This window comes from Myotis daubentonii, chromosome 1 (genome assembly GCF_963259705.1).
Source record: "Myotis daubentonii chromosome 1, mMyoDau2.1, whole genome shotgun sequence".
Lineage (NCBI taxonomy): Eukaryota > Metazoa > Chordata > Mammalia > Chiroptera > Vespertilionidae > Myotis > Myotis daubentonii.
In genome coordinates, this window is record NC_081840.1 from 225,142,414 (window position 1) to 225,156,107 (window position 13,694).

Genomic DNA, 13,694 nt, shown 5'->3' on the forward strand with positions numbered 1-13,694 from the left:
AGAAGGGGGTGTGTGTGCGCCCGGTGGGGGCGCGGACCAGCCCGCCTTTCTCCCGCCGGCTCCCCTCCGCCCGGACGCCGACCGCGGGGCCGCTTCCTCCCTCCAGACCGGGCGGACGCCGGGCGGCGAGAGGCGCCGAGGAGTTTGGGGGACAGCGCGAGCGAGCGGTTCCCCCGGGGGCTGGGCGAGCGGGTCCGAACTAACAGTTCCCGGGGAGCCCAACAGCTCCGAAGGGGAAGGAGCGCGGACCGCGCCGGGCCGGGAGCCCCCAGACAAAAGGCGAGCCCGGGCCGCCGCGCCGCCGCCGCTCCCAGCTCGCTCCCCCATTGAACTGACCCGAACGGGAGATTCAACTCAGCCCCTCAGCCCCAAACTCCTCGGGTCGCGGCGGACGCCGCCGCGCGGAGCCGCGGCCCAGCCCGGGTCTCTCTTACCTACACAGTGCACGAGGCGGTGGCGCCAGGAGTTGAGTTCCCGCCGGAATCCTCTCCTCTCCGCCGCGCACCTATGGCTCCCGCAATGAGCAACCGCGTCGGAGTCCATCCTCTCTTCCCTGGTCCATCTGCGTCCCGCGTCACGCGCCCTCATTTACATACAAGCGGCGCAGGCGCGAGGCAGGGTCGCGAGCTCCGTAGCGCGCGCCCCCCGGAGGGGGATTGATTGACACGTGTCACTACCTTCCCTCGGCTCGGCCCTCCCCCTCCCACCGCTCCCACTGGGAGAAGCGCGAGGAGATAGAAGCAACCTGCCGCTTCCGCTGGCCCCGCCTCCCCATCCCTTCGCCGCCGCCGCCTCCTCCCCCCGGAGTTTACTCCAGCGAGCCATCCTGCTCCCGCCGCCCGCGAAATCCCCGAGCGACAGCGAGAGGCTCCGAGCCCGTCCGGGAACCGGCGTGGGATGGAGCGGACTAACTACTCCTCCCTTCAGCCTTCCCGAAGCGACTGGGGCTGCGCGGAGACTTCACTTCCCAGGCTCCATTGCGCCGGAGTCCCAGAGCGGAGCTGGACCCCGCGGCGCCATGCATGCTGGTCCTTGTAGTCCCGCAGGGACGGGCACTCTTCAGTCCTCCTTGCACACTTGGGCTTCTAGACCGGCCCTGGACTCCTTTGCGCTGCGCCTCTGGTGGACTTGGCCTCCGACGCCCTGCGCCCAGCACTGCTCTACTCGCGTTGCCCGGTCTGACCGAGACGCCTCAACTTCTTTAGGTTCTGCTATAGAAGGGCGGTGCAAACCGCAAGGTTGACCGCTTCTTGATGGTTCAAGCTGCACTTTGTGCTTTAAGTCCTGGAAATTTGGAGGGGCGGGCGGTCACTGTCATCCCGCCACTGCAGGGAAAAAGCAAGCTGGTCCTGGGGCCGCATCCCAAATAACTGCGAAATATCCAGAGCGATCCCGCCCTAACATCAGTTTCCAGGCGAAGAGATTTCGGAAAGTGTGAATATGTGTAAGGGTTAAGGAAAGATGCGGGGCTTTTCACCGAAAATTATTTACGGAGGGCATTGGGTGTGACTGGATGAAAAACCCCCAAAGAGGAAACTCTTTACCCTCTGCAAAATGTAAACTCCTGGAGGACAGCGACCATTGAGACTTCTGTACCGTGACATCTTTCACTTGCCTGACCTAGTACAGTGAGTGGCGTGGTATTTAGCACTTTACAAATGTTATGGAATGAATTCTACACTATGCTAGAGAAAATATTTTTTCTTCTTCAGAATGAGCTTTTCATTTAAAATAAACTTCAGTGACACTTTTGACTTTTGCACCACAGCAATTGTGCATGTGTTTCTGTATATGTGAGGGGGCCGAACCCAAAATTTACTAAGAAGTTCTGTGTATTACTGCAAATTTATGCACAAGTATGTGGGCAATATGTGTCAATTCTTCCTGGAAACTCCTGGTTTCTGAGTTCAGTACTACCCTCCCTGTTTTGTAGTTTATCCTTATCCACCTTTCCTTGCCTTTTTTTTTTTTTCCTACAAGGAAGTATTTCATTGCTCATCACTACCTCTCGACATTGAAGATGTAGTTTTACATTTTCACAGATTAAGAAAATGAAGTTTAAAATCTCCTAATCACCTTTCTAGAATGGTCACTATTGGAGAAGTAAGTAAAATCACTTGTGAAGGTGCTTTAGGAATTATCAGTGGATAGTTTCAATTACTGATCCCACTTATAATTGCCAACCATCAGCATTTGTAGCTTTCTGATCACTTTTACAGTAATTGACATTAGTGAGGATGGTCTAGTAGTATAAGGTGCAGCGACAAGCCCTAACCAAGGGTCCAAAATTTTGGGGGGGGGGGGGTGGAGCTTCAGAGCAGGTCCTTGTCACCAAGCAACCTAATCATTTAGGAGAGCCCCAATCAGTGTAACTTCCCCACTTGCATGATAGGGCCAAGGAAGATGAATGACAAATTGGTTCTTCCTGAAAGTGATACAAGTAAATTCCATTCACGTTTCTTGGATAAAAGCAAATTATACAGGCATGCCTATTTTTCAAGGGCGCTCAGAAGTGCAATCCTGTTTTTCCAGAAGGAAGATAGCCAAAATTTACTGGTGAAGAGCACCAATGTGTGTAATGTGTTTGTTTTTGTTCCCCGCACGTCCCGCGTGGTTCAGGGTTCAGGATCTGGAAGAGGGGCCCCACACAAATGAAAAGAGACGAGACAAGAAATAATAATTTCAAGATTGGGGGGCCAGGCGAGAGCCCATCCCAAGAGGATGGGCTCCACTTGTGCTCAGGCCTCGCCATCTTTTTATTCAGTTTGGGATCCACCCATAGCCCTTAGGCAGGCAAGTTCCAGTAACAGGAAGACTATCCCATCAGCAAGGATTTACATGATAATAGATGGGGAAGTTGCTTCAGCTACCATTGTCTGGACTAAACAGTGGGTGCATAGCCCTGACCTTTGCCAGTTTACCGGCCTTCTGGGTTCCTTGTCCACACCTCTCTGCTAGTGAAGACAATACTGCAATCCATCTTTCTAGTCACCAATTTACAGTTCACTCTCTTTACACTACAAAATATATTCACCCCTGTCACAAGTGAGACAATCCAAAAGTTCTATTCAGTAATGGCATTTATCTTAGTCTAGCTCTCTGGGTGATGGTGTGCTAGGGGTAGGGGCCTGACAAAAAAGAATTACTAAGTAGGCTGAGGGGCAGGGACCATGGGAGAAAAATTGCTAATTATCTCGCTAGAAAAGCAATGTGTTATGATTGAACCCAGCCAGGTGTGACCCTGCTCGTAAATTTTATGTAAACTTTTTACCCTGCCAGTACCAGGAACGGCTAATGAACCGCTTTGCAGTTTTTTTTCTTTTTTTAAAAAAAATACTAGTGTTGCAGATAAAAGGTCTTGCTGTACTCTTCGTCGGGACTGCAAGCTGTGGGCTCTTATGGGAAGGACACGGCTAGCAGTGTTGTGCCTAGATTTCAAAGTTCCCAAGACCCCCAGGGAGCCAGTCAGTCCGATGCAAAAGCAAAGAGTCCTTTATTATGCAAGCCGGCCTGCGCTCCCCGTTCACCAGACCCACCGACACAGCGGAAAGTCCAGTGGCAGAGAGAGCGAGGCCTGATGGGATAGGAGGTTTTAAAGGGGGGTGGAGTGAGGGCAGGAGAGGGCACTGTGGGCCCTGCCGATTGGCCAGGCACGAGTCGGTACAGGATGTGGTCATAGTGATGGCGTGCACTTCCCTTGATCACCATTGGTTAATTCAGAGAAATCCTGGGTGTGGCTAGCAGCGGCTTCTTCCCGTGAGGAAGCACATGGCCCCATCCCAAAATGGAGGACCCAAGGCAAGATGGAGGGTGCACATGGTTCTGTCCCAAGATGGAGAACCCAAGGCAAGATGGAGGGCGCAGTCCTTGTCCGGCTCCTGCTGCTGCCGCTCGAACTCGCCACAAGGCAGGATGGCCCTTCCGCACAGCACCCGCAGCTGGCCTGCGGGCAGACCGGGACTCCAGCGTGTCTGGGCGGCACAGGCCCAGCAAACGGGGTGCGGCCGGTGGAGCGGCCCAGCTCTGGGGGAGCGGCATCTGCTCGGAGCAGGCCCGGCCCATGGGGCCGGCACACTGCAGCATGGCGGCCTCCCCGAGCCAGGGCACGCGCCCCACTCCGCTGCCGCCGCTGCTGCACTGGGCCCGGTCCGGGGGTGGGGGCAGCCCGCGCTGGGCTCCCGCTGTGGGCTGGGGAGCCAATGCCCCCCACATGGGGCCCGGCGGCCGGCCCACGCAGGCCCCGGTCCCCCCGACCGGGCCCCGAGGGCTGCACGGACCCTCGGCCCCTGCGCGGGCAAGCGGGGAGCCGACCACGGGGGAAGGGAGGAAAGAGCGAGGCGGTGAGGCCTTCCGCTCCCAGGACCTCCCCCGTGGTCGGTCGCCGCCAGGCTCCCACCCCTCGGCCCGCCGCCGGCCACCACGCAGCCGGTCCGGAGACCTGGACCCGCTCCGGGGAGGCCAGGCCCTACGGCGGGCGCGGAGGGATCTCAGAGCCGGGCGGTCAGACTCCTCCCCCCGCACCGCCCGGAGAGGTGGTGCGCCTTTCATTCCCCCCTTGTCTTGGAACTTCCGGCTCAATCATGAGACGGACTGCAATTCTATTCCACCAAAACTATCAACTGAACTATCCCTATAAGGCTAACAAATGGTCCAGTGGAAGTGAAAGAAACCATTTTAGATTTAATAACTTCTATTGAAATAGGATCTTTCTTCTTAGAATTCCTCCATGGTTATCATAAAAAACCAAATCAAGATTCCTGATGTTTGCATAAACACAACAAGAATGGTAACTGATTACCTTTGCTGGAATTTCATGGTTGAACCTTAATGTGCCCCGTAGGGCCAGGAAGCCAAGCCATCCAGATGCCATCAGGCCTGCCTGCAGTATCTGCTGAGTTAGGTGAATCCCTCACCTGTAGCAACTCCACCTGAGCCCACGCTCCAGGCTTTAAGGCCCATCTCAGTAGCCCTCCTACTCGTTGCGGCCCAGAGTGTGTGGGGGTTCCGCAGGGATGCAGAGGCATCTTTACTGCTCCCCTTCTACTCTTACCAACCGCCAGTGATGGTAGGGCATGGGCCTGACGCTCCAGCGCCAGCCATCTTCAGGGCTCCCAAGCAGGATACCAGGCTTTCTTCGTGGCATTCTTAGTGGCTTCAAGTCTTTAGAGCTCAGACAGGGCTCTTTAAAACATGATACTCCAGTCAAAGTTTTCCGTTAATAAAACCATTATTAGGAACCAATCTCATTGGATCTATGCAAAGAAACGTACTTATTTAGCATTGCCAGATTTCGGAGGAATTACATAAGGAGAAAAACATACTGATCTACTCTAAGATTTTCTGACTTTCCTTGCTACTTCCTTTTCATGGATTTGAAACAAAACAGTAACTGTTGGCATAAAACCTTCTACCTAGGCATAACTATGCCCCAGACCTTCTATTCTAAACAGGCTTTTTTTTCCCCAGCTTTACTACCCCTGACATGGCATGGTGACTCAGGCCTGCAAGGCAGTATACAAGCTGCCAACTGTTAGCTGTCTCTCAACAGAGTCCAAAACCTGATGGGCACCCTTTCCTGCCCAGTTGGGCACCTGCCCCCTTGCCAGCTAGACACCCTTTACTTTTGGGGGTCACCCCACACAGCTCCCTTCCAGGACAGCCAACATACATTCAAAACCTGCAAAAGAATCAAAGGTTAATGTAACATATCAATATAATGAAAAACATGTGACCCCATAAATTGTCCTTGTCTCTTTGGAGCCTTGTCCATGAAGATGCAGGCATTATCTAAGTGTATTACACAGTATTGTGGGGGCTCCTGGTGACAGGAGTGATCGCGAGCCATGTTACCGGCATCAGGCAGGTCGAGCACGCCGTAGCTTGAGCTTGAACGGGTTGCATTGATCTCGATCGATGCTCCATTTGGTGATGAAGTCTTTCCGGGTCATGGATGGATCCGCTGACCGCACGTGAGTGTGATGGATCCAGGTCGTGACGCCGTCTACCTTTACAGTCTTGGGATCTTGAGCAGACAGGAACAGATGTGGAGGCCTCCCTTTCTCACATCCTAGGACAGGACTTTTGACCTATGTCTCATCCAGATAGAAACGGTCCACATTTATACCACAAAATACCAACAAATCACTTTCAGTTGTGTAGCCAGTCTGAGTTTTGACTTCTCTCTGGAAGTCTCAGAGATGGTGAATACCATCTAGAAGCTATTAATCCATTCACACAGTCCCCCAAAAGTTAAAGAGGAAGGAAAGAATCATTCAATGTCACTCAAGAGGATTTCGGCGAAACAACAAAATTGACAGATTAAACACATTGGAAAACCAAGGCCAGAAGTACCCTCTGACGTTTCAGGGGTACCAAGGAAGGAGAAGTTAGGCCACGACCAGCCCTTCTCACAATCCACCATTAGTGACCAGTCCCAGCTCACTGGTCTACCATCCATTTAACATTTCTTTTTTTCCTCCTATCACACCAAGGCCATGCTTTCCAGGTAGCTAGAACTTTTAGCCTTAATTTTTAGGTGATTAGCACTAGTTAAACAATTTTAAACAACAAAGATACATATTTAAGTAAACACATTATCTAGAACCTAGGTTAAACTTAGGCATATCCTGGGTCTCCCAAATACTGAGTTGGCAAGGTAACTGGAGCCCTTTAAGATCAGTGTGAAACCACAGTTTCTACCTGAAAGACTTTGACATAACCTTTAATTGTCCTTAGTTTAAGGAAAGCAGTGTTTTCTAGATTTCATTTTTCAATACTTAACCAACAGATTTAATTCTGTCTTCTAGATTTTTCATGAGGCAAATTACTTTTTTACTTTCAAGTGGCTCTGGAGAACCACATTGGAGCCTTGCAAGACAGGTTTTTGGCCTCCCTGGTCTTTTCAGATGTAAATTGACCACATTCTTTAAGATTTTGCTGCAGGCAGGAGGCGACTATCTCCTCCCTCCATTAAGAAAAGCTTTCTTAATTAACAAAGGACCAGTTTTTTGTTTTTTTGTTTTTTTCCGGAAAAACTGTTCTCTATTATGGATTAGTCTTGGGATTTATCCTGCACTTTTGAAGGGAGACGCTAGCTCAAAACCCTATCCAAAATCGGACGGTGCGCACATTGGTTTTAAGCCAGCTTTTCTCCCTACACGTGCACAGAAATCCCAGACGCATTTACACCTGGGGAGGGGGTGACCTGTTTCCACAGACCTTCACTCAGGCAGCCGCCGACTGCCACACAAAGGAGGGGGGAGGGCAGTCCCCCTCCCTCCACACTCGCATACCTTCACCAGACAAACAATCCATTCAATTCCTAACAACTTCCCAACCCCTGAGGGAGCTCTAAAGCCTCCCCCAGTCTCCTTGAAATGATCAATCACAATACGCAAAGGTGCAGTCTGAGTCCATCCCATAACATCCATCCAGTACAAACACAGAACACTGAACAGGGCCCGAAAATACAGGCTTCCAATTCCATGGAAGCCAAACCTGAAAGCTAGACAATGGCCTTATACCAAACTAGCTAGCAGGAGCGACCTGCTTTCCGCGAGGGGCATATCCATCCCTCTGAGGGGCATATCCATCCCTCCTGGGGGGGCGGAACGTCTTCCAACTCCCCCCCGCCTGTGGTCTTTTGGGGCGCGTCCACCTAGACCCTCTCAGGCAATTACAGATTCCAGAAACGAGCTCACACTGAACAAAACACACAACAAACAAAACAAACAACACACCTACCCCTGCCGCGGTCAGTCAGACTCTTCGGATTGCGGGTCCCTCGATGGTCCTGGGAATCCCGGACGAGCCCCCAAAATGTTGTGCCCAGATTTCAAAGTTCCCAAGACCCCCAGGGAGCCAGTCAGTCCGATGCAAAAGCAAAGAGTCCTTTATTATGCAAGCCGGCCTGCGCTCCCCGTTCACCAGACCCACCGACACAGCGGAAAGTCCAGTGGCAGAGAGAGCGAGGCCTGATGGGATAGGAGGTTTTAAAGGGGGGTGGAGTGAGGGCAGGAGAGGGCACTGTGGGCCCTGCCGATTGGCCAGGCACGAGTCGGTACAGGATGTGGTCATAGTGATGGCGTGCACTTCCCTTGATCACCATTGGTTAATTCAGAGAAATCCTGGGTGTGGCTAGCAGCGGCTTCTTCCCGTGAGGAAGCACATGGCCCCATCCCAAAATGGAGGACCCAAGGCAAGATGGAGGGTGCACATGGTTCTGTCCCAAGATGGAGAACCCAAGGCAAGATGGAGGGCGCAGTCCTTGTCCGGCTCCTGCTGCTGCCGCTCGAACTCGCCACAAGGCAGGATGGCCCTTCCGCACAGCACCCGCAGCTGGCCTGCGGGCAGACCGGGACTCCAGCGTGTCTGGGCGGCACAGGCCCAGCAAACGGGGTGCGGCCGGTGGAGCGCCCAGCTCTGGAGGAGCGGCATCCGCTCGGAGCAGGCCCGGCCCATGGGGCCGGCACACTGCAGCATGGCGGCCTCCCCGAGCCAGGGCACGCGCCCCACTCCGCTGCCGCCGCTGCTGCACTGGGCCCGGTCCGGGGGTGGGGGCAGCCCGCGCTGGGCTCCCGCTGTGGGCTGGGGAGCCAATGCCCCCCACATGGGGCCCGGCGGCCGGCCCACGCAGGCCCCGGTCCCCCCGACCGGGCCCCGAGGGCTGCACGGACCCTCGGCCCCTGCGCGGGCAAGCGGGGAGCCGACCACGGGGGAAGGGAGGAAAGAGCGAGGCGGTGAGGCCTTCCGCTCCCAGGACCTCCCCCGTGGTCGGTCGCCGCCAGGCTCCCACCCCTCGGCCCGCCGCCGGCCACCACGCAGCCGGTCCGGAGACCTGGACCCGCTCCGGGGAGACCAGGCCCTACGGCGGGCGCGGAGGGATCTCAGAGCCGGGCGGTCAGACTCCTCCCCCCGCACCGCCCGGAGAGGTGGTGCGCCTTTCAGCAGTCAGCTGGTCAGCTTAATAACGGCTCTTAAAATTTAAATTCTGAGTCGGTGGTCTATCTCGCTGAGCTAACCCATAATGTGAAGGAAAACCCCTATTCTGTAAAACTACTGTTTGGAATTCTCTGCTATTCTTTGGACGGCCTCTTATTCTGAAAAAGTAACTTTGCTTTCTAGCCTGCTTGAATAGTGGGGGAGATAAACTTAGCTATCTGACCTTGTAGGCCAGAGACTAGATACACCCAATGCCATGCCAGGTGCATTTTTTAATTGGATAGAACTGTATAGTTTTCAAGGCCGCCGCCAGCAAGCACACAAAGGGCTGGCTCTTCTATAAAAAGGGAAGTTCTGCTTGCAGCTGTGCTTAGATTTGGATTCATTTCCCTGAGCCCGCCGTGGTGAATAAAGTGTAACTCCAAACTCTCAGAGCGTTGTTTGGTTCTGGTCTGGTTTTTTTCTGTAACAATAACAATGGCTGATGGTCCCTATATTAGAACAGGAATAAGCTTCTATTGATATAGAGACCTCAAAAGATGAAGACTCATCCCTCTCTGCTTACACACACACACACACACACACACACACACTCAATATACAGTGGTGGGACAGAGTCAGAATAACCATGGTAAAGGTAAAGAATGAGAGCCTCACATATTTTACCACAGCTAACATGGACTACTAACTTTCCGGCCTCTAACAGTTTCCTTGCCACCACCCACTGAGCCTCTAAGTCACAGCCACATATTTTAGGTTTTCCATTGTCATAACTCTACCTCCTTCTGGGTACCAATTTCTACCTAGTCAGAATGGGCTAGATCTGTGGTCGGCAAACTGCGGCTCGAGAGCCACATGCGGCTTTTTGGCCCCTTGAGTGTGGCTCTTCCACAAAATACCATGTGCAGGCGCACATACAGTGCGATTAAAACGTTGTGGCCCATGCACAGAAGTTGGTTTTTGGCCTGGGTGAGTCTATTTTGAAGAAGTGCTGTTGATATTTGGCTCTGTTGACAAATGAGTTTGCCGATGACTGGACTAGATTATTCTCTAGTAACAGAGACTCAAAACCTCAGTAGCTTAATACAAAGATTTAGTTCTTACTTAAAGTCCATGTCCTCCAAAAATCAGTGTGAAGGAGGGCGGGGAGAACTGTTCCATGTCCATTCAGGGACCCAGGTTTATGGAGCACCACCACCTGGAACCTCCCCAGTCACCATGACAAGAAAAAGGTGTTAAATCACTGTCCAGCTCTTAAAGGCTTCTGCCAGAAGTGACATATTTCACTAGGTAAAGCAAATCAAATGGTCATGCCTAACTTTAAGGCAGTAATATATCAGACTAGAGGCCTGGTGCACGAATTCACGTACTGGTGGGGTCTGGCCGGCCCACCCCAATAGGGGCTGATCAGGCCGGGCTGGTGGGGGGGAGGAGATGTGGGAGGTTGGCCACCCCCACCCCGATCCCCCAATCGGGGTTGGGGGAAAGCTGATTGGGGGCAGGGCCGGCCAGGGGGAGGGGCCGAGGGAGGTTTGGGGGGGCTGTGATCAGGGCCACGATCGGGCTGGTTGGCTGCCACAGTATGTGTCATAGCAACTGGTCGTTCTGGTCGCTTGGCATACATATATATATACACACACACATACATATATATAATTAGAGGCACAATGCATGAAATTTGTTTAAGGGGCTTGGTCCTCAAATCCCTGGCTGCCTCGCCCCTCACAGCCTGGTTTCATCTGGAAGGTCGTTGGATGGTTGGTCTAATTAGCATATTAGCTCTTTATTATATAGGATAGCTTGCAGGTGTAACCAACTACCCGAAAACTTAATAGCTTAAAACAGTGGTTCTCAATCTTGGCTGCACATTAGAATCACCTGGGAATCTTTTTAAAATTCTGATTTCTGGGCCTCATCCTCCGGAAATTCTTTTTCTTTGTTATGGGGTGGGGCAACAACATTAGCAAGGAAACAGAATTTCCGGAGGATGAGGCCCAGAAATCAGAATTTTAAAAAGATTCCCAGGTGATTCTAATGTGCAGCCAAGATTGAGAACCACTGGCTTAAAACATCAACAATTGATTTAGCTTATAATTCCATGGAGTGACAATTTGTTTGGTCTCAGCTGGATAGTTCAACTTACCTGGGCTGTGCTCACTCAGATGTTTGTGATTAGCTTCCCGTTAGAGAGGCAACTCTGTTTCTGAGGGTGAGTTGACTGTCATCTGGGACAACAGACCAAGCAGGCCAATAGTCCCTTATCATCAAGAGGCTAGCCTTGGCTTGTTCACATGGATTTCAAGGTCAGTAAAAGAGCAAGCCCTAATGCACAGGCACTCTTAAAGCTTTGGCTTGGGTCACATTTGCTCCAGTCCAAATGGCTAAAGCAATCATATGGCCAAGCCCAGAGTCAATGAGGGTAAGTACCTTTTAAACAAGAAGAGTTGCAAGTCACATTGCAAAAGGGTGTGGATAGAGGGGAAAAATCATCTGTGGCCACTTTTGTAATCAACTGCAGATGGGAAAGTGTAATGTTACCATGTTCCCTAAAAGAAAGGGGAATAGAAATGTTAATGAACAAAATTAATGAATATAGTATCTCTAGAATTTCTAGGCCAGCTATCCACAAATCTAAGGATAGAAGAGGGTCATATTCAAGATTGTCTCTTACGCTGGAAATCTAGTTACTCTCAAAGGAAATGTTAATGTTCTTTGGAAAGATGTTTTTGTTCTGCAGTCCATTTCCTATATATAGTGTATCATTTGTTTACTAGAGGCCGGGTGCATGACATTTGTGTACAGCCTGGCCTGCACCCTCTCGCAGCCTGGGAGCCCTCGGGGGATGTCTGACTGATGGCTGTCAGTCCGACATCCTTAGCACTGCTGTAGAGAGGTTCCCACTGGTGGAGAGGTTCCCACCACCACTGCTGCACTCGCCAGCTCTGGGCTTCTGGCTGAGCGTTGCTCCCCATGTGGGAGTGCACTGACCACCAGGGGGCAGCTCCTGGGTTGAGCATGTGCCCCCTGGTGGTCAGTGCATGTCATAGTGACTCGTCATCCGCTGTTTGGTCTATTTGCATAGCCTTTTATTATATAGGATTGCTCTGTAACAAGCCGATCCATAACCTAGTGGCTTAAAAGATTACTGCTGGAAACTCTACGTGTCAGATGGGCAGTTCTGCTGATCTGGCAAGCTTCTGCTGATCTTGGCTGGGATTGTTAAGCTGGAAACTGCATGATCTAGGAAGGCTTCACTCTGGTCTGGAGTTTGGCTCCTATGTGCTGAAATAATGGGAATGACTGAGCCATGTGTCTCATGCGTCTCATCACTCAGAGGCTAGCTAGAGCCGATTTACATAGTGGCAGCATGTCAAACACAGCAAGAGCGTAAGCACTAATGTGCAAGTGCTTTTCAAGTCTTTGCTGCCTTATATGTGCTTGCTGCTGTCCCATTGACCAAAGCAAATCAGATGACCAAGTCCCATGTCTGGAGGACACTAACAAATGGCATGGATACAGAAAGGTGTGAGCAAATTGGGGTCATTACTTCAAAGACACCACCATAAATATCCATCAAGTTCACTATTACTTACCTAAAATTGATAAACACATCTATAGAGTTCTTATACAGTATCAAGTATAGATATAAATTGCTGGGCAAATTAACAGTTTCATGATTTATTTGACCATTTGGAAGCCAAAAAGCTATTCTTTTCCTTTGCAACAAAAATAAACAATCCAATATACTAGTAGGGTTGTAAAATACCGATTCAATGATAAATTACCAACATGTAACAAAAGTAACATACATTTTCTAATTTAATATTCTAAATAATTTTGTATTAATTAGATATTTATAATTGAAGTCATAATGATTAGATGCCTTAATTAACTATAAAATGATACATAATGCTGAAAAGCCATTTTTGAGTAAATTTATTACCTGCTTTAAAAATATCACACTTTACTATACACTGAGTGGCCAGATTATTATGACCACCTGACATTTGTAGGCAAATTAGCTATAATTTCACACTGAAGTGCTAGAGGGCCAGACCATTATAAATAGGGAAGCAGGTTGTTTACCACAACAGTAGAAGTGATTTTTTTCTGAAGATATGGGTAAACAACGCGATTTAACAGCCTTTGAACGTGGGAGATTATATATATGTGTGTGTGTGTGTGTGTGTGTATATATATATAGATATAGATATAGATATATATCTATCTATATATATATATAAATTTCCTTTAGTCCTGAACTGTAATGCACTACAGTTCTATAAATCAGATAAATTTGATCAATCAGCTATTTAGAACATGAAAATAGCCCCCTTCCAGAAAATTTCTGATCAGTTATATTATCATTATGCTAAATAATAGCAAAAATCTTAGATTCATCAATGTTTATGAGCTGGAGATTTCTCAGCATTGTTTTTCTTATGGGAGTTTGGACTTTAAGAACATCATCATCATCTCTGATGTACATGCTGATGCATTTCATTTCAACAGTGCAGTCAAATTTTAGAGATATCTAAAATATACGAATGATTTTGTCTTCTTGATACATTTCCAAATATCATCAATGTCTTTTTGTACACTTGGTTGGGAACAAAGATAAAGTTTCATAGGAGGGAATACAAATTGAAGAAACAGAAACGTAATGGTGATATATGTCATTTCTTAAACTGTAATGTCCACCTATTTTCTATTCCAAGACTGCCCTTACAGTACAAAAAATGCCCTTACAGTAC

The 13,694-nt window shown here is 50.1% G+C and overlaps 1 protein-coding gene across 13 annotated transcripts in view; it reads right to left on the reverse strand.

The window, feature by feature from the left end:
* The window catches only part of LOC132220998 (ligand-dependent nuclear receptor corepressor-like protein), a 37,210-nt gene extending 36,479 nt beyond the window's left edge, over positions 1 to 731 (reverse strand). For 6 of the 13 annotated variants that reach the window (XM_059674955.1, XM_059674910.1, XM_059674978.1 and 3 more), the window contains exon 1: positions 435 to 731. Coding sequence is in view for 6 of the 13 variants with exons in the window: in XM_059674978.1 (XP_059530961.1) it covers positions 435 to 588 (154 nt within the window). In the remaining 7 variants the exon portion in view is untranslated. The remainder of the gene's footprint in view (positions 1 to 434) is intronic. The other 7 variants (XM_059674974.1, XM_059674862.1, XM_059674882.1 and 4 more) reach the window with 5 other exon arrangements.
* Between the last annotated feature and the right edge of the window lie 12,963 nt (positions 732 to 13,694).